Here is a 24,486-nt window from a genome sequence, read left to right as displayed (position 1 = left end):
CTTCTTTTCAATTTCTTTATAGTACTTGTCACTATTTGAAATGATTTTATTTGCTTACTTATTTGCTGTCTGTTTTCCTACACTAGAATGCAAAGTCCCTGAGGGCAGGGGCCTTATCAGGTTATGACTTATGAGAGAAGGCTCAGCCTCCCTTGATGTTTGAGACCCTCCCTGCCCCAGGTATGAGCTGGATGGCAATCTTCGTTACACATCACCTGCCATGCTAGAATGCAGAAATTGTCTGGACCCCTGTTGGTCTTTGCCACTGGCCTGGGAACCCCTTGAAGGAACAGGTGGGGGCTTAGTCTTCTCCATATCTTAACACCCAACTAAGTCCCTGGTACTCCAAGAATATGTGTTGAGTGAATGAATGAAGTTTGGACATATGAACCATCACTCTCCACACTGGAGCATGTGTGATGTTGCTTGAAGGACAACAGAGATCTTATAGGACAAATCAGTGTGACTTAACTACTATTCATTGACATGTGATGCTGACCTGCCATTCAGAAAGGCTGGACTGTTTATGTGCTACCAGTACTGCATTACTGCATAGAGAGTACCTGTTTCCCTGCAGTCTTACTAAGTGGTTGTGGTTCTTTTTTTGAGACAGGTTCTTGCTCTGTTACCCAGGCTGGAGTACAGTGGCGTGATCATGGCTCACTGCAGGCTTGACCTCCCAGGATGAAGTGATCCTCCTGCCTTAGCCTCCCAAGTAACTGTGACTACAGGCACATGCCACCAGACCCAGTTATTTTTTTTTTTTTTCTGTAGAGATGGGTCTTGCTGTGTTGCTGAGGCTGGGGTTGAACTCTTGGGCTCAAGTGACTTTCCCTTCTTGGCCTCCCAAAGTGTTGGGATTACAGGCATGAGCCACCATGTCTAGCCAGCATTTTTATTTTAAAAACTCTATGTCAACTGGTCAAAAGTCTCTCTTCCTCTCCCTCTCTATGTGTGTGTGTGTGTGTGTGTGTGTGTGTGTGTGTATGTGTGTGTGTGTGTATATATATACACACACAAAATATACATATATATTTTTTTATATATATTTTTTGGTGTTTTTTTTTTTGAGACAGAGTCTTGCTGGAGTGCAGAGGCCTGATCTTGGCTCACGGCAGCTTCCATCTCTCATGTTCAAGTGATTCTTCTGCCTCAGCCTCTCAAGTAGCTAGAACCATAGGCATATGCCACCACGCCCAGCTAATTTTTGTATTTTTAGTAGAGACAGTGTTTCACCATGTTAGCCAGCCTGGTTTTGAACTCCTGACCTTGGGTGATCTGCCCACCTTGGCCTTCCAAAGTGCTGGGATTAAAGACGTTCAGCCACCATGCCTGGCCAGGTCTCATATATTTGAATGAGCATTTGACTGCTGGTAAGAGTGCCCATTTGTCTAGACCCATCCCTGGTAGGCCTGAGGCTCTGGGGACCCTCAGAGAGAAGCAGGCTGCCGGCCCTCTGCTGCAGCTGGCAAAGGGGCCACTAGTGGCATCATCAATCTACAGAAGGGGCCTCCCAGGCAGTGCTGTGACTCACAGGTCTACCACCTCAAGCAGCGGCCTCTCCTTCTCTTTACCTGTCACTGCTAGATGACCTCACTGCCCCTGGTTTGGGGCCTCCTTGGCTTTCTTCTAACCGCTTCCGGGGTTTGGACTTGGCCTTTGGCGTTCCTTCTGACTTGGGTCCACCTTCGTCCGAGAGGCCTGGATTGAGAATCATAGGTCAAAGAGTCACTACCACAGGGCTGCCATGGAGACAGAAAATAGCCTTATTTTTTCTTGGTTGGGAACTGGTGCATTGTTGTGTTAAGAGTCTGGAAGAAAGATGATCGAATATATATTTTCAAATTATTGGTTTTCTTGTTGGTAGAAGGTTTTTCCTTTCTGATTATAAAGCATACACACATTGCAAAAAAAAATTAGAGATTCAAAGAGCCTAATGAGGAGAGAATGATCTACAGTCCTACTGCTGGTAGCCCTGTAATTCTCCAATTCAGTGGTTCCGTTTTTCAAAAGCTCAGTGGTTTGTAAACAGTGGTGGGCAGATCAAGCTTTGATATGGAAGACTGTGTTAAAAATAGCAATACGTTATTTTAAAAACAGTGGAAGGCACCAACTTCAAAAACCAATGGACTTTGTTAGTGTCAAGGCCTGCCCTGTCAAGTGGCCTGGGTCCTTTCCTCCAGTTGTTCAGGAACTATTACTGCAGGGCAGGGATGTGCTCAGGCCAACTGTCCCTACAGTTTTATGTCATACAGATCCCAATCTAAGTTTTCAAACCACTTTTTACTGGTTTAATATGTCAGTTCCATTTTTTCTTATTTTGTTTCCACAAATCTGAACAGAAAGGTTTCTAACAGTCTAATCTTTTCACATTTTCACACTTACCAGGGGCTGTATGTTTCTCTGGTATGGCCTCTCATCTTTTTTTTTTTTGAAAGACAGGGTGTCACTCTGTCGCCCAGGCTGAAGTGCAGTGGTATGATCATGGCTCCCTATTGCCTTGATCTCCAGGACTCAATCGATTTTCTTGCCTCAGTTTCTTGAGTAGCTAGCTGGGACTATAGGCGCATGCCACAATGACTAGTTAATTTTTAAATAGTTTTTGTAGAGATGTGGTTTCACCATGTTACCCAGGCTGGTCTTGAACTCCTGACCTCAAGTGATCTGCCTGCCTCAGCCTCTCCCAAAATGCTGGGATAACAGGTGTGAGCCTGTGTCATCTTTATACTGAGAGAAAAGAGCTCAACAAATATCTTGCAACAATCTGTTCTGTCCACAGACCTGCCCCCACTGTCTAGGGCTGGGAGAAGTAATAGGGGAACTGAACACACATGTGTAAAAACATGGTACATTTCCACTTGGGGATATACCAACATAAAATGTTGCCTGTGAACTGTGGGATATAAATCCATTGAGACACCTTTGTAGGAAATCATACATATACTGGTACTTTGATTTTTTTAATTATCAGACTAGACACAGTGTTTTATGAACTGCCCATTTCCTTCCTTCACATGGTTTGGGCAGCTTTCCACACCAATAAATACAGATCAACAACATCACTGTTGCTGGCTACACTATAGTGTTTTCCTTGGTATAGATGTATTAGAATATAAATCCCTTCTTAAATGGAAAGTTTCCTTTGAAACTCACTGTTTTTGAGGACAATTCATATACAAAGGTAAAACCAGCTGGTCTGTTCAGAGACAGTGGAAACCAGGACTGAAAACCATTACCCAGTAGTTCCCTGCGGGTCCTGCTTGCTATTTCTTTGATCTCCATGCGAGACAGGGACAAGGAGTGCGTGACAGGAATGGCAGCGAGGCCCACACTGATGGGAGTGGGTGGGGTGATGACCTTGGAGGCTAAGGGCGACTTCAGAGGTCGCTCGATGCTTCTGCCCACGAGGTTTCTAAGTGGAATCTTGTACAGATTTTTTGATTGAATTTCACCTGAAATGTGATTTCAAAAAGAACATCAGAACTTTAACAAAAGTTCAGATTATTATCAAGAGAATAATTTCTTGTTCCTTAACATAGCATGAAGAAAGACTTTCTGTCACACACTGATCTCTAATGTCCCACTGGGAGGGCTCGTGGGGAGCACTTATTTGAGGGTATGTGATAGCTTTGCGTTTTCTAAGAGCATTTTCATGTGTAAATTAGGTAAAATGCACTCTTGACTGCACAGTAAAAAAAACACTAGACAAGAAAAGCAAAAAGCTGCCCTGCTTAGGGACTTCTGTGTTTTATCTTAACTGTGTGCAATAAAGACAAATGATGTGGTAAAAATTTATGAAAAGTGCTGTGTTCAAAGAGGTGAGGTAACCACAGCACAGGCCTCTGGGGTTCGCAGGCAAAGCCAGATAGAGTGAAAGACTGCATGTACTGAGGAATGTCTGGGCTTGATGACTTTATTCTTTTAGCTATCAAAACCCAGTACTGTTAACAGCCCTCAAGGAAAAATAACTGCTGTTGCAAGTTAGAAACTCTATAGCCTTTAACTTCCTCCTCCCCACTGACTTTTTTGTTGTTGTTGAGACAAGGTCTTGTTCTGTGGCCCAGGCTGGAGTGCAATGATGCAATCACGACTCTCTGCAACCTTGACCTCTCAGGCTCAAGTGATCCTATCACCTCAGCCTCCTGAGTAGCTGGGACCACAGATGCATGCCGCCATAGCCAGCTAATTTAATTTTAGAGGTGCAATCATGGCTCAATGCAGTCTTGACCTCTGGTGCTCAGGTGATCCTCTCATCTCAGCCTCCCAGGTAGCTGAAACTACAGGCATATGCTACCAGACCCAGCTAGTTCTTGTATTTTTTTACAGACAGGGCTTTGCCATGTTGCCTAGCTAGCTGGTCTTGAACTCCTTGGCTCAAGCGATCTATCTGCCTCAGCCCGCCAAAGTGCTGAGATTACAGGTATGAACCATGGTGCCTAGCCTAATTTTTTTTTCTTTTACAATGGAGTTTTGTTGTTGTTATCACAGGTTTCTAAATAACCCAACCAATGCATTCAGATTGCAACATTTCTTTTTTTTTTTTTTTTTTTTTTTGAGACAGAGTTTCGCTCTTGTTACCCAGGCTGGAGTGCAATGGCGCGATCTCGGCTCACCGCAACCTCCGCCTCCTGGGTTCAGGCAATTCTCCTGCCTCAGCCTCCTGAGCAGCTGGGACTAGAGGCATGCGCCACCATGCCCGGCTAATTTTTTGTATTTTTAGTAGAGACGGGGTTTCACCATGTTGACCAGGATGGTCTTGATCTCTTGACCTCGTGATCCACCCGCCTCGGCCTCCCAAAGTGCTGGGATTACAGGCTTGAGCCACCGCGCCCGGCCAACATTTCTTTTTTTTAATGGCTTTAAATAAATTTTTAAAGCAGTAATCACATGTAGATATTAGACAATGAACTAGAGAAATTAGAGTGGATTAAAAATATGAATAAAACAGTAAAACTTGGACTTCACCTTCCCCCAGGGAAGAAGGAAATACTGGAGTATCTCGGCCCGGGGGTGTCTGAGGAGAATTGCGGGCACTGGCCCCCTTGGAGCTGCCTCCAGATGAGACCTCATTCACAGCTGCAGTTGCTGTGAAGTATATATCCGACTAGAAAGAAAGAGAAAGCATTACTGGTCTGCTGGTGTTCTAGGCCTTGCATCCACTGGCCCTCCTGCCATCACTGCAAACCCTCCAACTGGTCCTATCCTTGAAGCATGCGGTACAGTACTCGATGCCGGGGAAGGGATGGAAGGAGCCTTCCAGAGGAAAGCCCAGCGTGGCTAGTTACACTCTTCCTGAGTATTCCACCCCCCACCACTTTTTCTCATCTATTTGTTGATCCACAATAGAAACTAGTCAAGTGTTCCACCACACATCTTCTACAATCACAAACACAGCAAACACTTCCCTAACGGGAATTTCAGACACCTGGAGTGTTAGAGCTAGAAATATCTTAGGGATTCAGTTAGGCCCATTTGGCAGATGGGGAAATGGATTATTCATTCACTGATTCAGCAGATACTCATGCACACCCACAATGCGCTGGCGCTGGTGCAAACAGCAGTGGTGCGCTGGATGTGACTTATGAGATCCAATTTTCAGGAATTTTGCCAAGTGGCTATTAAACACACATGATTATAAATTAAATTATACAAACCTAAATCAACAAAGGCCCTAAATATCCAAATTCAACCATTCCTAATTATTTGATTGCACTTACTATTACATCTGCTCTGGAGTTACTGACACCAACAGTGTCTGTGTAGGGCTTGGGGGAGAGATACTGCACCATGGGGGATAATGTACATCTCCCCAACACCACCTGCAGTGGCATCACACTAGAAGCTTGAAATCAATCATGGAGGGACTATTTACACCATGGAAACCAGCGAAGACTATCAGTTCGACTTCGATTTGTTGTTTTGTTGACTGTCTAGACTTACAGTGGTGGAGAAAATATTAGTAATGAACATGGAATATGGAAGTGTGTTTAGTCTGGTACAGAAGCTGAAAGAAGTTTCATTTTAATGACTGTGAGTTGCATGAAGGTGAAAAATAGTTTTATAGCAGATCACATATCAGATTAAATGACAATAAACACTGGAACAAAATGAGTGGATTGAGATATAACTCCAAGTGTAAAATTATGGTTGAACTGCAACTACAGGTTGGCTATGGATACAAGAGTTCAGCAAATATTAACAAAAGCATTTTTCTTTTAAAGATGGGGTTTCACCATGATGGCCAGGCTGGTCTTGAACTCCTGACCTCAGGTGATCCACCCACCTCGGTCTCAAAAAGTGCTAGGATTACAGGCGTAAGCCACCACGCCTGGCCAACAAAAGCATTTTGTAAGAACCAATTGGCTAAGTGGATTTTTATGATAAACAACACTGTATATTTATTATTTGTAAATTGTAAGCTATTTATAGTCAATTAATGTACACATATATAATACGCACATGCACATATGTACACACATATAATACATATATGCACATATGTGCACATACACACATTTTCCAGAGCACTGGTGGACCAGAGCACTGAGCACACCACTGGAGTTATGATAGGGAGTAAGACAGCACGGCCCCTGCTCTCACAGAACCATCAGTGCAGCAGCAAAGATGAACAAATAAGCACTCACCCACCACTAAAAGTGACAGATATCAGGACCAGGGAAGGGAACAGGGGACACAGCAGGGGAGCCAGCCCAGCTGGCAGGGCTGGGGAGGATTTTGTGGGGCTGACTCGGGAGGGGACTAGAACAATAACCCCAGATTATGTGCCAGTGACAAAAGACATCTTAGAAGGGGCATCTTTGTCCTGCATCCCTCCATTTTGCTCTAGCTCTGGGTTATGAGGCATAGATTAGTCAATTAGTCATGTTTCATAGGATATGAATTCAAATTGAGGGCAGAGGGTGGAAAAGGAAAAAAGATTGCAAACTCTGACTTTTCTAGACTCGGATTGTCTTTCAGGGCCGCGGTGACATGAATAACTGACCCAGTCTCTGATTGGGGATATCTCTTTTCAACTAAGTACCCCCCGGCTGCCACCAGCACCAAATAAATATTAACAAAACTGAGGAGTGTTTTGAAAGCTCACGGAAATCACATATGAAAACCCAACATCAGCCTGGTTTCAGGCTTTCCATCTCATTCTGGCATTTTGACACGTCATCATCAGCCTAACTTGACAAGAGGTAGCTTCTGTGCTCACCTGAAATCCCACAGTGCTGGGCACCCCTCAAACTGCTCAGAGATAAAATCCCAGTCCTACTCACCCTGGAGGCCACCAGCTGCAGTTGCGGCACGACTGCGGTGTGGACCAGGTTCCCATTCACCACCAGGCGGATCTCCATAGAGTCGGTGGTGAAGGCCAGGAGATACGGGAAAGCACAGACTGCAAGAGAATGGGAGTGTCACCTCCCACTGCTGGCTCGGTAGCTGCGGATGGGCTATGATTGTATCACAGTCACGCTCATGCTCGCTTCTCTAGAAACTTCCATCTCTCTCATTCCTCTGGCAGCTTCTCTCCCTCCTTCACATGTGCATGTTGCCCTGATCCTAAGGTAGCCTTGGCTCCCAAGACAGCCTCTCCTCAGTTGCCATACTGTGCCTCCCAGGAGGTATGCACTGTCACCAAGCTCGTTGCTATATTCCCCTATGGAAATCCCATTGCCTGATCTTCCAGCAAGGCAGCTCACTTACCAAAGCCCTGTGAGGAGTCCCTTTTGTTGTCCAGATGCCAGCCTGGCATTCTCTCTGCAAGCCCAGGCCATCCTGCCTGAGACCCTTCCCTTTGGTTGCTCTTCAAGGCCCAGCCCTGATGTCCCTCAATGCTCCTTGCTCCTCCTCTGTGCTCCTCTTGCTGTGTATCTGAGCAGGGGCTGCATCTTATTCCTTACTGGCCCTCACAGTGTCCCTTGGGTGGGTTTGCTGTTATTAAGGACCAGCCCCTGTGCTTGAAATGACTTGGATGACACACTGGCTTCCCGGTGCTGTTCCTGCCTCGGCTGCCCTGTGGCACGCCTCTGTCTTTCTTCCTGGCACTCCGTGTTGTCCCTCCTTTGCACTGGCTCTCTGCACTCTCTCCACTGATGAGCTCCTCTGCTCTCCTGGCTTTCCTCGTGACTCTGTCTACCATATCTGTGCCCCTAGCCATGACTTACAAGCCCCTGCAGCAATGTGGTTCAAAACCTCCCTCCCCTGTCTACCAGATTGAATCTGTCATCAAGCCTGACTGGTTCTCCCAGGATCTTAGGTCGGTCCCTCCTCTCAAAATGCTGTCCTTTGGACCTATTAACACATAGTTTTATTGTGAGGACAAAAGAATGAACTAGAACATTCTTGGTTCTGATCTGAGTCTCAAAAGGCAATGCCCAGTTGTGGATCTTGAATCACAAACACAAAGCATCACGGCTCATGTGCTGACATTTTAGTGGCAGGCAGCTACCTGAGTTTCTATGAAGCATATACTAGTGGCCCTTTAAGCACTGTGCTTCTCCCCCAGGTCTGTCAGCATTTTGAGGTTGAGACCTTAGGTCTTAAATTTTAGGAAAAGGAAAGTGAGGCCCAGAAATGAACTGAGGTACTGAATGATAACCAAGTACTGAAAAATGACATTTAATTGCTGTCAAATGCATACGTGCTTAGAGGCACTGAGAAAAACAAAGAGGAACAGTAGAAGACAATAGTCCCAAAAGGGAAACAAAATTTAAAAAAATGAAAAAGAGAAAGAACACTCTGAATACTGATCATACGTACATAATTTATGGCAATTTCGCAGTAAGCCAGTTCTCTGCTTACATAGGATTGAATAGTTCACACGTATCTATGAAGGGGGAAAGCGTTACAATAAAGATTTTTCTTACCAATTGCATAGGGAGCCTGGTTCCAACAGAACTGGAAATCTGACGCAGAGGGTTGAACCAAAAAAGAGCCACCATTAAAGGGGCAAACCTTTTTATAGATGCAACTGTCTGCAATGAAAACAACAGCAACTCATTTTTGTTAGAGATAACACTTAGATGACTGTAATTAATGAAAAACAGGCAACAAGAATAGTATCCTATCTGCTAGTTCTTTATAAATAGCCAGTATGAATACTGCCATGATGCTGGATACTTAAAGTCAAAGGCATTCTTAGCCAGAATAATATTACTACTACAAATAATAACAGCTGACATTTTGGGAGAATTTACTATGTGCCAGGCACTGAGCTTTAAAGCCATTATCCCATTTAATCTGCAGAGCTTCACAAAGTATGTACCATTATTACACTCACTTTACAGATGAGAAAATTGAGGTTAGGAGAGGCGAAGTAGTTTGTCCAAAGTCTCAAGTACTATGTGGGGGAGGCAGGGTTTGAACACAGGTCTGCACGACTGCAGAGCCCGTGTGTTTCATGCCTAAGCCCTACTGTCTCCCACATTTGTCAACACTCAAGAAGGGACACCTGATGGCAGCCCTTGGGTAAAGGATGCCCTCCTGCAAGGCAGATCACACCTTGAGCCTCATTCAGGACAAGGGTGGTAGGAGCCAGATACTCCCCTAAACATTTTATTATTATTCCAGAAGACTTGAAGCCATATGCTTGCATCCCCTTGGTGAACCTGAATCAGTACTAGATTAAGACCAGGTTCATTCGATTACATAGTTCCTGGCCTGCCGCGAGCTCTAAACATAAGTCCATGTGGTTCAGACCCTCTTAGAGTGAGAAAGTCCATGAAGAAACAAAGGCCCCATTTATTACAGAGGTTCATCACATTTTAAAAATTAAAAAAAAATTTTTTGGAGACAGAATCTTGTTCTGTGATGCAGACTGGAGTGCAGTGGCGCGATCATAGCTGACTGCAGCCTCCCCCTCCCACGTTCAAGTGATCCTCCTACTTTAGCCCCCAGCAAGTAGCTGAGACTACAGGTGCACACCACAATGCCTAGCTAATGTTTTCTTTTTTTTTTTTTTTTAAGTAGAGACAAGTCTCACTATGTTGCCTAGGCTGGTTTCCAACTCCTGAGCTCAAGCAATCCTCTTGCCTCGGCCTCCCAAACCATCATGTTTTAGCCATGCATTTCTTTTTCAATGAAAGACAGATTGAATTTTTATTATTTATTATTTTTTTTAGACAGAGTCTCAGACTGTCGCCCAGGCTGGAGTGCAGTGGCACAATCTCAGCTTACTGCAACCTCTGCCTCCCAGGTTCAAGTAATTCTCCTGCCTTAGCCTCCCAAGTAGCTGGGATTATAAGTGCCTGCCACCATGCCCAGCTAATTTTTTTGTATTTTTAGTAGAGATGGGGTTTCACTTTGTTGGCCAGGATGGTCTCAAAACTCCTGTCCTCATGATCCGCCTGCCTCAGCCTCCCAAAGTGCTGGGATTATAGGCATGAGCCACAACGCCCGGCTATTATTTTATTTTAAAAAATTTTTGAGGGCCGGGCGCGGTGGCTCAAGCCTGTAATCCCAGCACTTTGGGAGGCCAAGGCGGGTGGATCACGAGGTCAAGAGATCTAGACCATCCTGGTCAACATGGTGAAACCCCGTCTCTACTAAAAACTACGAAAAATTAGCTGGGCATGGTGGCACGTGCCTGTAATCCCAGCTACTCAGGAGGCTGAGGCAGGAGAATTGCCTGAACCCAGGAGGCGGAGGTTGCGGTGAGCCGAGATCGCGCCATTGCACTCCAGCCTGGGTAACAAGAGCGAAACTCCGTCTCAAAAAAAAAAAAAAAAAAAAAAAAATTTTGAGACGGAGTCTTGCTCTGTTACCCAAGCTGGAGTGCAGTGGTGTGATCTCGGCTCACTGAAACATTCACCTTCCAGGTTCAAGCGATTCTCCTGCCTCAGCCTCCCAAGTAGCTGGAATTACAGGTGCCTGATATCATGCCCAGCTAGTTTTTGCATTTTTAATAGAGACGGAGTTTCTCCAATTGGTCAGGCTGGTCTCGAACTCCTGACCTCAAGTAATCCACCCGCCTCGGCCTTCCAAAGTGCTGGGATTGCAGGTGTGAGCCACTGCGCTCGGCCTGAATTTTTATTAACATCATAAAGAATGAATATTAATAAATACTGAGCAAAAAAAGAAAAGCTAGATATCTGAGTACATACTGCATAATTTCATTTGTTTAAATGTTTAAAACTGTCTACAGAGGGTAGAGGTAAAGATGGCAGTGTTACCTCTAAGAGATAATGACATGTAACACAAATATCTTGGATTCTGCTAATGTATTTTAGTTTACCTGTGTCCCCACCTACATTTTATAATCATATTTCTAATTTCCAGAAAAAAAAGAAAGAAAACATGATATAATTAGCAACCTGATGAACCTGTAGATATAGTTTTGTTGCAACTGGGTCTTGGCTGCATTAGTATGTGTACTGTGGGAAAAATAACAAAACCAATTTTATTTTTTAATTATTAAAAATAACAGCTTTTCTGCAGGCACTTTCTCACTAAAAAATGTAAAAAGATGAAAAGAAAAAGAAAGCAAAATAACAGCTTTTCTGAGATAATCTTTAGACCACAAAGTCCATCCATTTAAAATGTACAAGTCAATGAATTTTCGTATATTTACAGAGTTGTCCAACATCACCACGATCTAATTTTAGAACTCTCATCTCCCTAAAAATGAAATCTCACTCCCCATTTCTTCCCCAAGCCCTGGTCAACCACTTCCTTACTGTGGATTCGCCTTTTCCGGACATTTCATATAAATGGCATCATACAATATGTGACCTTTTGTGTCTGGCTTCTTGCACCGAGCACAGTGTTTTTGAGGCTCATCCATGTGTCAGTGCATCATTCCTTTTTATGGCCAAATAATATTCCATTGTATGGATAGCCTATATTTTGTTGATCTATTTACCATTTGATGGGCATTTGGGTTGTTTCTGTTTTTTGCTATTGTGAATAAAGATGCCAAGAACATTCCTGCACAAGAAATGAATATATGTGGACATATATTCATTTCTCTTGTATAGATTGCTGGGTTATATGTAAGTCACATAATTTTATTTTATTCAGAATGTTATTTACTGTTAAATACTTTGTATCTATAGCTACATCTTTATGAGCTTCATTTTTTTCTGTGTTTTGTTGTAGAATATTTGAGGAACAAAGAAGAACACAAAGAAGAAAATTTTAAAAATCATGCAACCCTATGTCCCAGAGAGAAATACTCATAACTTTTTTTTTTAAGACAGAGTCTTACTCTGTCACCCATGCTGGAATTGTGATTTCAGCTCATTGCAACCTCTGCCTCTCCGGTTCTGCCTCTTGGGTTCAAGCAATTCTTCTGCTTCAGCCTCCGAGTAGCTGGGACTACAGGTGTGCTCTACCATGCCTGGCTAATTTTTGCATTTTTGGTAGAGACTGGGTTTCACCATTTGGCCAGGTTGGTCTTGAACTCCTGACCTCAAGTGATCTTGACCTTGACCTCCCAAAGCATTGGGATTACAGGTGTGAGCCGACCACACCTGGTTGGTACTGATAGTATTTTGTTATTTCTCCTTCAAGTATTTTTATTATGAAATAAACAAGAGAAATATTATAAAGAAAAACAGAATTGAACTTTAAAATATAATTTGCTTCATTCACTATATTTTATATTTTCTTCTATGCATTTTTCAAGAACATGAGTTTAACTCACTGTATGGCATTTCAGTATTTGAATGTAAAAAAACATCTTTACCAATTTCCTCCTGTTTCCATTTAGTTTCCAAAGCTATCTGCTTTATAAATGATATTGTATCAGTCAAGAACTCATTATTCAGTTGGCTGATTATGTCTCAAAATAATTGCCTGTGAGTACACAGGCTGTGTCAATTTAGAATCACATCCTGCCAACTTCTTCCCCAGAAGGCTGTACCATTTAGACTTCTAGCAGTGCAGAGAGACGGTATCTGAATCCATGACTCTGACAGTCTCTGCCAGTCTGAGTGACCAAATCATTGCCATGGTAATTTGGATATTAAAATTCTCAGTGAGGCACAGCTTTTCCCATGCTGTTAAAATAATTAGGAGGCCATTAGAATGAGGTGGTCCCAGTGCCCTGAGTTCCTACACAAGCAAACTGAAACCTAACTCAGGGTAAAAGATCATATTCTAGGAGCCAACCAGAAACTGTCAACTAACCTCTTAAGCAGGGACTTTCCACTGGAATGATCCAAGTGAAGTTACTGCTCCACTTTAGCCAATCAAATATTTGCTTTGCTTTGCTTTTGCATTCACCCTATAAAAGCCTCCCTTTGTTCCCCTCATTGTTGCCTGATTAATAAATCACTGTTGTTTGGGCTTAGGGGCTCACGCCTGTAATCCTAGCACTTTGGGAGTCCAAGGCAGGAAGATCACTTGAGGTCAGGAGTTCGAGACCAGCCTGGTCACCATGGTGAAACCCTATCTCTACTAAAAATACAAAAAATTAGCCTGGAGTGTCTATAATCCCAGCTATTTGGGAGACTGAGGTGGGATAATCGCTTGAACCTGAGAGGTGGAGGTTGCAGTGAGCCAAGATTGCACCACTGCACTCCAGCCTGGGCTACAGAGTGAGACTCAGTCTCAAATATATACATATAAATCACCATCTGCTCAAATAAACTCTTAAAAATTTTAAATGCATCAAAATTTATCTTTTAACAATGCTTACTGGGTAACTGCCATTTCTTTTTTTGTGAATTATCTGCTTATATCCTTTCCTCATATTTTAATGAGTGCTCATGCATATCTTTTTGATATGTAAAATCTCTTTTTATATTAATGATTTTTTTTTGAGATAAGGTCATACTCTGTTGCCCAGGCTGGAGTGCAGTGGCACGATCTCAGCTCATTGCAACCTCTGCCTCCTGGGTTAAAGCAATTCTTGTGCCTTAGCCTCCTGAGCAGCTGAGGTTACAAGTGTGTGCCACCATGCCCGACTAAATTTTTGTATTTTTAGTAGATAATGGGTTTCACCATGTGGCCAGATTTGTCTTGAACTCGTGACCCCAAATGATCCACCCACTTTGGCCTCTCAAAGTGCTAGGATTACAGGCGTGAGCCACTGTGCCTGGCCTATACTAATGATATTGGCCCTTTTGGAAACATCACAGATCTAGTCCCCAGTTTGCTATTTCTAATTTTATGGTTCTTTTTGGCATAGAAAATTTTAAGTTTTGTGTATAGAAACCTTTCAAACTTTGTTCATGGCTTCTGCATTTCTTTTTTTTTTTTTTTTGAGACACAGTCTCGTTCTTTTGCCCAGGCTGGACGGGAGTGCAATGGCGTGATCTTGGCTCACAGCAACCTCTGCCTCCTGGTTTCAAGTGATTCTCCTGCCTCAGCCTCCCAAGTAACTGGGATTATAGGCACACCCCACCACGCTTGACTAATTCTTGTATTTTTAGTAGAAATGAGGTCTCACCATGTTGGTCAGGCTGGTCTTGAACTCCTGACCTCAAGTGATCTGCCCACATTAGCCTCCCAAAGTGCTGGGATTACAGGTGTGAGCCACTGAGCCCAGCCAGCTTCTGCTTTAATGCCCTTAGAAAGGCTCAGTCCACTGCTAAGACTTGTTACACAGTGGTTCATATTTTCTTTTATAAATTTCAGACACTGACTTTTTATATTTCACTTTTAATTTATTTAGAGCTAAAAACAGAGGCAAACTTTTCCCAAAAGTTTGTCCAATTGTCCCAACCTTATTTTTTTAAAAAATTCATCATGTCTTTACAGATTTGAAATGCTACTTTCATCATATACATTTTATATATACTTGAGTTTATTTCTGGACTTTATTCTGTTGTATTGAGTGGCTTGTCTATTCTTGCACCGGCATCATACTGTGTTAATTATTATTGTAGATTTGCAATAAATTATAATGTTAAAAAAATAATCTTTTAAAAAAGTTTCTGGCAAATCATCTAATCACTCAGCAGATATTTATGGAGTGCCTACTATGTGCCAGGCATAAAGAGAAAAGAATTGAGATTCTGACTGGCATCACATTACATTTATTTATTTCATCTGAAGAGAAATATACATCTTTGCAAGATGAAGTCTTCCCATTCAGTAGCATAGTATATTTGTCCATTTGTTCAAACTTTAAATCTACAGTGATGTTGAATTGTCCTTGCCTGCAAATCCACTAAGGTTGGGGCCCTTTTGTGGAGGCTAGTTTTTAAAAAACTTTCCAATGTCTTCTATACTTACTGACTCAATCAGGTTTTCTGCCATTTTTTCAGGACAATTTTAGGAATTTATTTTCAACTACAAAATTGTTCTTCTTACCTAGATTTCAAAACTTACCATATTTCATTGAATCTAGGATGTCACTGAATAAAAGATGTACAGTTTTTTTGGCAAAAGTAATAAGATACATCATTTAAAATGTCCTGTCAAAAAAAAAAAGAAAGAAAGAAAGCTGTCCACCATAATTATAAGATGCATGCTAAATTCAGAGATGTTAAAACGTTAAGAGGCCGGTTGCAGTGGCTCATGCCTCTACTTCCAGCACTTTGGGAGGCTGAGGCAGGTGGATAGGGTCAGGAGTTCGAGACCAGCCTGGCTGACATGATGAAACTCCGTCTTTACCAAAAATATAAAAATTAGTCAGATATGGTGATGCATGCCTGTAATCCCAGCCTACTTGGGAGGCTGAGGCAGGAGAATCGCTTGAACCTAAGAAGCAGGGGATGCAGTGAGCTGAGATCGCACCACTGTACTCCAGCCTGGGTGACAGAGTAAGACTCTGTCTAAAAAACAAACAAAAAAAAGATGTCATTGTGGGTTACAGTCATCAGAAGGCTTGACTTGGGTGTCCTTCCAAGATGCTGCAATCACATGGTTCTTGGGAGAGGACTTAGTTCCTCACCACAGTGACCTCTCCCCTGGGCTGGGCTGCTTGAGTGTCTTCAGGACATGGCAGCTGGTTTCTCCAGAGTGAGTGACACAAGAAGGAACAATAAGGCAGTCACAATGCCTTTTTTGACCTAGTCTCAGAAGTTGCATACCTCTTCTTCTACCATATTCTGTTCAGTAGACAGAAACTACTAAGTCCAGTCTGCATACAGAGGAAGAGGAATGATACCCACCTCTTGAGGGAAGAAGTATCAAAGAACTTGTGGACATATTTTAAAACCTCCACAATGGACATTTGGGTTGTTTTCAGTTTTGGGCTAATACAAATAATGCTGCTATGAATATTTGTATACAAATCTTTGTGGGGACATACATATGCCTTCAATTTTTTTTTTTTTTTTTTTGAGACGGAGTCTTGCTCTGTCACCCAGGCTGGTGTGCAGTGGTGTGATCTCGGCTCACTGATGACTCCGCCTCCCAGGTTCAAGCAATTTTTCTGCCTCAGCCTCCTAAGTAGCTAGGATTATAGGTGACTGCCACCACACCTGGCTAATATTTTTGTATATTTAATAGAGACAGGGTTTCACCATGGTGGCCAGGCTGGTCTTGAGCTCCTGACCTCGTGATCCAACCGCCTTGGCCTCACAAAGTGCTGGGATTACAGGCGTGAGCCACTGAGCTCGGACTATGCTTTCATTTCTTTTGCATTCATTCCTATAAGTAGAATGGCTGGGCCATATGGCGAGTGCATGTTTAACTATTTGAAGAACTGTTTTCCAAAGTGATTATACCAATTTACATTTCCAACAGCCTCACATGAGAGCCATTTTCTTCATATCCTTACCAACACTGATTACGAGCAATTGTTTTCACTTTAGTCATTTAATAGATGTGTGGTGGTATCTCATTGTGGTTTTTTTTTCTTTCTTTGTGTGTGTGTGTGTGTGTGTGTGTGGAGATGGAGTCTCACTATACTGCCCAGGCTAATCTTGAACTCTGGTCTCAAGTGATCCTCCCACCTCAGCCTCCCAAAGTGTTGGGATTACAGGCGTGACCTACTTTGTCCAGCCCTCATTGTTTTTAATTTGCATTGCCCTAACAGCTAATGATATTGAACATCTTTTCTTGTGCTTATTTATCATCTATAAACCTTCTTTGATGGAATATCTGATCAAGTGTTTTCCCTCTTTTTAATTGAGTTTTCTTATTATTAAGTTTTGAGAGTTCTTTATATTTTCCCTTTACCAGTCCTGTATGAGATATGTGATTCGCAAATATTTTCTCTGTGCCTTGCCTTTTCATTCTCTTGTGTTTTTCAAGGAAGAGAAGTTCTTAGTTTCGATGAAGTTCAATTTATTAATTTTTTCTTTTATGTATTGTATTTTTGGTGTGCTAAGAAATTGCCAATCCAAGCTCATAAATCTCTTCTATGCTTTCTTGTAGTTTTATTAGGTTTTAGGTTTTTCATGTAGATTTATGATCCATCTTGAATGAATTTTTAAATCTGATGTGAGAGGAGTCTTTCCTTCTTCTTTTTTTTTTTTTTTTTTTTTTTTGAGATAGGGTTTCCTCTTGTTGTCCAGGCTGGAGTACAATGGTGCAATCTCGGCTCACCGCAACCTTCGCCTTCTGGGTTCAAGTGATTCTCCTGCCTCAGCCTCCCAAGTAGCTGGGATTACAGGCAGGCACCACTACACCCAGCTAATTTTTTGTGTTTAGTACAAAAAATTATTTGTATTATTTTTTGTATTTAGACGGGGTTTCACCATGTTGATCAGGCTGCTCAGGTGATGCACCTACCTCGGCCTCCCAAAGTGCTGGGATTATAGCATCCTTTTGTTTTTTTGAGATGGAGTCTCATTCTCGCCCAAGCTGGAGTGCGGTGGCCTGATCTCAGCTCACTGCAGCCTCTGCCTCCTGGGTTCAGGTGATTCTTGTGCCTCTGCTTCACAAGTAGCTGGGATTGCAGGTGTGTTCCACCATGCCCAGCTAATTTATTGTATTTTTAGTAGACATGGGGTTTCACCATGTTGGCCAGACTTAAGTGATCCACCTACCTCAACCTCCCAAAGTGTTGGGGTAACAGGTGTGAGCCACTGTGCCCAGCCAGGAGTCTTTCTAAACAGCAGCAAAATGAAGTGGCAGGTATTTTCATTCACTCTTCCACCAAGGGGGAGACGGAGACGGACCATGCCTTATCTCTACAACCTGAAAGACCTCTTTTGTACTTTTAGGCTTTGATATTCTTTTTTTAAAGAGACCAGGGTCTTACTATATTGCCCAGGCCAGTCTCGAACTCCTGGCCTCAAGAGATCTTCCCACCTCGGCCACCCAAAGTGCTGGGAAAACAGGTGTGAACCGCCTCACCCAGCCTATTTTATCTTTTTAAAAAGGCTGGGTGGGTGCCCAGTATAACAGCATCTAGGACCAAATCTCTGTAAATTATCTTGAACTCAGCCACTCAGTCATAGCACCACTCACACATTTACCCTCTATTCCTATGCTGTTTTGGTTCTTTCCCAGAGCTCATGTAGGCCATCTGATCTCAACCTACTCACTAAAACATCCACTCTGATGCCTGTACGCTATAGCAATAGCAATACTTGAGGCTTCTTTTCAGTTCTCTAGGAAGGTCCTTGTTCATGTGGTGCCTCGATCTTACTCATCTTAAAAGTAAAATTCTCTGAGACTTGCAATCTATGGAGTATTTATTCTTTCTTTCCTAGGATTTAGCTTCCCAACACGAAGTGCAATCTCTTTGTTCTAACCAAGTAGCAAGTTTTGCTTTAGCCTGAATATTTCTTCTCTGGCTTTTGAATGACTTCAGGCTCACAAATTATCTATTAGGTAACACACAACTTTCTATGCATATCCTCAAGGACAGCCTTCAAAATTTAATTCAGCTGTAATTTTGTTCATCATAATCATGTGATTACAGTTAGATAGGCCCCTGTATCTCCTGGAGTCCACCCTTGAATCCATGCTTCCACACTGGGAAGTACATGCAAATGTTAAAATTCCCAAAAGGCAATCAACACAGAAGGTTCTCTGCAACTGGTACTTCTCTGTATCTTGCATTAACTGGGTACAGTTTAAAGTTTGAAGCAAAGTAGCAGATCTAATAAAAAGCCAATTTTGAACAGTAGCGTTTTGTGTTTTAGTCTCTTAATTTGGTAAACACATTCTAAAGATGTTGCAACCAGTCTGTGCAAAAACAACAGTGTGTGTTCCTTAGTGTGTCTCAACACTCAGAGAAAACATATATTTTAGCACTATGAAGTGCTAAAATTTACAAAGTAGCCTGGGCGAGGTGCCTCACGCCTGTAATCCCAGCACTTTGGGAGGCCAGGGCAGGCGGATGACAAGGTCAGGAGATTGAGATGATGCTGGCTGACGTGGTGAAACTCTGTTTCTACTAAAAATACAAAAAGTTAGCAGGGCACGGTGGCATGCGCCTGTAGTCCCATCTACTTGGGAGGCTGAGGTAGGAGAATTGCTTGAATCCGGGAGGTGGAGGTTGCAGTGAGCCAAGATCATGCCATTGCACTCCAACCTGGGTGACCGAGTGAGCCTCCATCTCGAAATAAATAAATAAATAAATAAAATAAAATTTACAAAGTAAGTAGGACCCAGGAAAACTTAAGGGGTCCCAAAGTTCTTACATAATTTCAATTTGCCGGCATAAAAACTACTATTGCCCCCCAAAAATATTGAGTACAAGTCAGATATCATTATGCGGCCCATTGTTTTACAAATACAGATTAAGAATACACAGTAGACTAAACACATATTAACATTATCTCCTATAGGAAACACTTCTTGTATCCCTAGCCCCACAAACGCCCCTAACACTCATGGCTTCTTTCTTGGTACTCTTATTCCCCTACACATATCTGATAATACTTTGTACCAATTTGTTTATGTTTCACAATCCCGGGATGGGGATAGGCAAGGACAGTGTCTTCCTTCTTTAAAACAATACCTGACACATTGTACTTCTTTATTTACATATTCTGAATAAGTGAGTGAATGCTTTGAATAAAAATAAATAAACAAATAAATGTGAGGTATGGATCAAACTTTTTGGTTAGCTAGGTGTGGTGGCATGCACCTGTAATCCCAGCTAGTTGGGAGGCTGAGACAGGAGAATTGTTTGGACCTGGGAGGTGAAGTTTGCCGTGAGCCAAATTCATACCACTGCACTTCCGCCTGGCCAACAAGAGATAAACTCCATCTCAAAACAAAACAACAACAAAAAGGTTTTTTTCCTTTTTTTTTTTTTTTTTTTTGCATACGTCTATCCAATTATTCTGGTATCATTTGTTAAAAAAGACTCTTACTTTGAGATACCATCTCATGCCAGTTAGAATGGCGATCATTAAAAAATCTGGAGACAACAGATACTGGAGAGGATGTGGAGAAATAGGAACACTTTTACACTGTTGGTGGGAGTGTAAATTAGTTCAACTATTGTGGAAGACAGTGTGGCAATTCCTCAAGGACCTAGAAATAGAAATTCCATTTGACCCAGCAATCCCATTGCTGGGTATATATCCAAAGGATTATAAATCATTCTACTATAAGGACACATGCACACAAATGTTCATTGCAGCACTGTTTACAACAGCAAAGACCTGGAACCAACCCAAATGCCCATCGATGATAAACTGGACAGGGAAAATGTGGCACATATACACCATGGAATACTATGCAGCCATAAAAAATGATGAGTTCATGTCCTTTGTAGGGACATGGATGAACCTGGAAACCATCATTCTCAGCAAACTGACACAAGAACAGAAAATCAAACACCACATGTTCTCACTCATAGGTGGGTGTTGAACAATGAGAACACATGGACACAGGGAGGGGAGCATCACACACTGGGGTCTGTTGGGGGGAAATAGGGGAGGGACAGCAGGGGGTGGATAGTTAGGGAGAGATAGCATGGGGAGAAATGCCAGACATAGGTGATGGGGAGGAAGGCAGCAAATCACACTGCCATGTGTGTACCTATGCAACAATCTTGCATGTTCTTCACATGTACCCTCAAACCTAAAATGCAATTAAAAAAAAGAGACACTTACTTTGCCATTGAATTGCCTTCACACCTTTGTCAAAATCAATTTGCCAAATATGTGTAGATCTATTTCTGGATTCTTTCTTCTGTTCAATTGACAAATTTGTTATGTAATTATATGTGATGACAAAATATATAACACATTACAGTTATATGTTATTATGTTATTCGGTTGATTAAAATATTTAAAATATCTGTTATTATAAAATTAAAAATTACGACATTGGAAATCTTGAATAAAACCTTATGACACTTATCCTGTAATAGCATTTTATATTCTACATAAAATTTGCCTTGAACCAAGGCACAGCTGGTGAGTAAATAGATGGGGAATGTATCCCTCCATCTTCAGCCTCTTCCTCAGAACAAGACTGGTGAGCTGCTCCTGTTGTCACCCAATACTGTGACACACACAGCCTGCACCAGCTCCTTCCGGGCCTCCCACAGAATCAGGGCACGCCTTCCCTTGTCTCCAGGAGTCTCTGGAAGTCACATAGGGATCTCCTATGTGAAGGAAGGCAGACGGAGGCAGAGGCTGGCTTGGGGAAGGGAGTCCTGGCCAGGTAAAGTGAGAGGGTCACATTAGGGTTATAGGAAGCTGACTCCAGCAGCAGTGCAGAGGGAAGAGCTGAGTTGCTCTAAGATGGAGCCAGAGTCCAAGAAATTCTGTGCGTTTTACACTGACCAGGTGAGGAGTGATTGGTTCATAAAAGATAGGCCATTTGGAATGAATCTGAGCTGTGTGGGAAGACAGTTCGGAGGTGGGGTGTAAAGGCAGGGAGAAGTTCAGCGTGCCAACCATTCTCTGGTTTGGCTGATGGGTGGAGGGTGATGCCCTGCACTGGGGTGGGGCACATCAGAGGAGGAGCACATGTGAGGAGGAAAGAACTTGAGTTCAGGGAGGACAGGTTGAGTCTAAGGTGTCCTTGAGCTGCTGGCGTGGGCTGTACAGTAAGGAGTACGACGTGCTGGTGCGGAGTTCAGCAGTGGGTTTAGACTGGAAAGACTTGGGAGTCAGCAACAGCAAACTGGCAACCAAGCTTGCAGGGGAGAACAAGCATGCCAGATGGAAGGACGAGGACAGGGCCCTCTGAATGCTGGCCTTAAGGGGTGACTGGAGAAGAGACTGTGAACGGCATAGCACTGAGGCAGCCAGAGAGGCAGAAAGAAAGCAAGAGGATGGGACAGAGCTGGGAGAGAAGGAAGTCTGAAAAGGGGAGTGGACAGCAATGTCAGAAAGGTGGGGACAGAAAAGTCCCCTTGGATAGACCTGCCTCTGATGCAGCTCTCTGATACAGGGCACAAGTTTGGCTCAGTCCAGCAAAGTTTATGGACACCAGCACTGTGCCAGCCAGGTGCTGGGGTCCGGGCTAGAGAGCTGGGCCAAGGTCTGGCCTTCTGGGTATTTGTGGTTCAGTGAAGGGGGCTGCCCCCTTCTTTTCTTTTCACGCCATCTGCTTCCTCTTCCTTGTTCCCTTCTCTCTGGCCAGCACACTTTCAACGGTATCCTGTCATATGGAATCCCGTGCAGTGTAACAGTTCTTTTTTTAAACTCCTGATATTTCCCACTTCCGTGGGAGAGAGGTATGGAAGCCAGAGCTGTTGATCAAGGCCTGCGCTGCAGGGCAGGAACGGGGGAGGTGACAGTGCCATGGGAAGCTCCAGGAACAAGCACCTCTCCCACCATGTCGAATTTTTTTGGAAGATCCTGGCCCATTGGGGTTTAGGGAGTCCTTTGATGTAACCACTGTGCCTTGTAAAACAGTTATCTTAGTGTCTTATAGCTGTATATCTGACAGAGGGAATTAAGATAAAAAGCTAACCACAGTCGAGGGAGCCCTTACTTCCAGAGAAAACAAATGCTCCAGACAGGACACCCTGGGAGCCACGGCCATGGCCATCTGTGGCTCTGATGCTCTCAGGTATGGTCAATCCTCCCTCTTCCCACTATGTTCTGATGGCTTCCTCAGACGCAGGGACTTGCTCCAGCAATTCTCTCCCTCTCCCTGGCACCACTACTCCCCCCTTTCCTATTGGAGCTTCCCTCTTGGCCTTACAAACTTGCTATTTATCCTACACTTCAGAAAAACAAAAAGCCCATTTGAACGCCCTTCCTGTAGTTATTACACCCTGCCTCTTTTTACCTTAAAGCAAAAGTCTCTGAAGACTCATCTGTGCTCCCAGTCTGTTTTCTCTTCTCCCACTGCCTTGCAACCCCTGTGAACAGGTGACCCCCTCCCCTGTTTTCCAGAGATGCCTGCTCTTGGCTTCCAAATGACCTCCACCTTGCTGGGTCCAAGGGTCCCTCTCAGACAGGCCTCGCCTGCTCTGGCTGGGGCACAGGTGAGGATGTCCTCCTTCCTGTAGGCTCCTGGTAATCCCTGCCTTTCTGGCCACTCCTTCTCAGTCTACTTTGCTGGTGCCTCCATCTCTCCCTTCCCCTAGGTAATTTCTTTAGCTTTATGACTTTAAACATAGTTTACATGTTAATGACTCCCAAACAGAGTCAGAGCTCCAGGCAGAGCTCTTTCTTGAGTGCCTTGGACTTGAACATTCAGGTCATTGGGCATCTCCACAGGGATACAAGAAAGGCACTGATGGGTCCAGGCTAGACTCTTAAGCTTTGCCTCAAACTTGCTCTTGGCCGAGCTTTCCTCAATCAGGAAGTGGTGTTCTCCATTCTCCTAGCTGCTCAGGCCCCAAACTGCAGAGTCTTCCTTTTTTTTTTCCTCTTCCTCTCACATCCCAAATTTGATTCATCAGTGAATTAGCTTGGTTTGTTTTTTTTTTTTTTAAAACTGAACACCATTTAATAAAAAAGAAGTAGTGTAAACAGGAAAGCTACATGAAGATACTACATTGCCATCGAAGGCTGGTGGCTGCTGCTGGAAGCTGAAGGCAGGGGAAGCAGTAGATTTGGGGAACGAGTACTGGATCTTGGTTTGACATTTTTTTGTTTTTGTTTGTTTTTGTTTTGACAGTCTCACTCTGTCACCCACTGGAGTGCAGTGGTGCAATCTCGGCTCACTGCAACCTCTACCTCCTGGACACAAGTGATTCTCCTGCCTCAGCCATTCATGTAGCTAGGACTATAGGTGCACACCATCATGCCCGGCTAATTTTTGTATTTTTTGTAGAGATGGGGTTTGACCATGTTGGTCAGGCTGGTTTTGAATTCCTGACCTCAAATGATCTGCCCGCCTCGGTCTCACAAAGTGCTGGGATTATAGGTGTGAGCCACTGCACCTGGCCCTTATATTTGAAATGCATTTCGGACCTGACTGCTTCTCAGTACCTCCACTGCTGTAGTTCTGGTCCCGCTGCTGTCCTCTCATCAGACATGCGCAGTTGTCTTCTCCCTGGTCTCCCTAACCCTACCTGCTTCAGCAAATTCCCCACAGCAGCCAGAGTGCTCCTCTTCAACCTTGTGGATCCTGTCTCCCCTGTGTTCAAGCCCCCCATTTGCTCACCAGAATAAGGCTTCCCAAGGTACATGCCTACCAAACCTAACCGAAATCTGCTCTTCGTTGCTGATCTTACTCTTATCCACTGCTCTCTCTGCAGAGCATCAC

The 24,486-nt window shown here is 43.4% G+C and overlaps 1 protein-coding gene across 4 annotated transcripts in view; it reads right to left on the bottom strand.

Moving 5' to 3' along the window:
- The window catches only part of GARNL3 (GTPase activating Rap/RanGAP domain like 3), a 178,357-nt gene that overhangs the window by 1,251 nt on the left and 152,620 nt on the right, over positions 1 to 24,486 (bottom strand). For all 4 annotated transcript variants that reach the window (XM_032257295.1, XM_032257294.1, XM_032257297.1 and 1 more), the window contains 5 exons: positions 8,874 to 8,981; positions 7,284 to 7,402; positions 4,966 to 5,104; positions 3,237 to 3,452; positions 1,575 to 1,701 (listed from right to left, as the gene is read on the bottom strand). In XM_032257295.1, coding sequence (XP_032113186.1) covers positions 1,575 to 1,701; positions 3,237 to 3,452; positions 4,966 to 5,104; positions 7,284 to 7,402; positions 8,874 to 8,981 — 709 coding nt within the window. The remainder of the gene's footprint in view (positions 1 to 1,574; positions 1,702 to 3,236; positions 3,453 to 4,965; positions 5,105 to 7,283; positions 7,403 to 8,873; positions 8,982 to 24,486) is intronic.

The sequence above is a fragment of the Sapajus apella genome, unplaced genomic scaffold (assembly GCF_009761245.1).
Source record: "Sapajus apella isolate SASKATOON/1434 unplaced genomic scaffold, GSC_monkey_1.0 scaffold97, whole genome shotgun sequence".
Lineage (NCBI taxonomy): Eukaryota > Metazoa > Chordata > Mammalia > Primates > Cebidae > Sapajus > Sapajus apella.
This window is presented reverse-complemented; position numbering and strand designations above follow the sequence as displayed.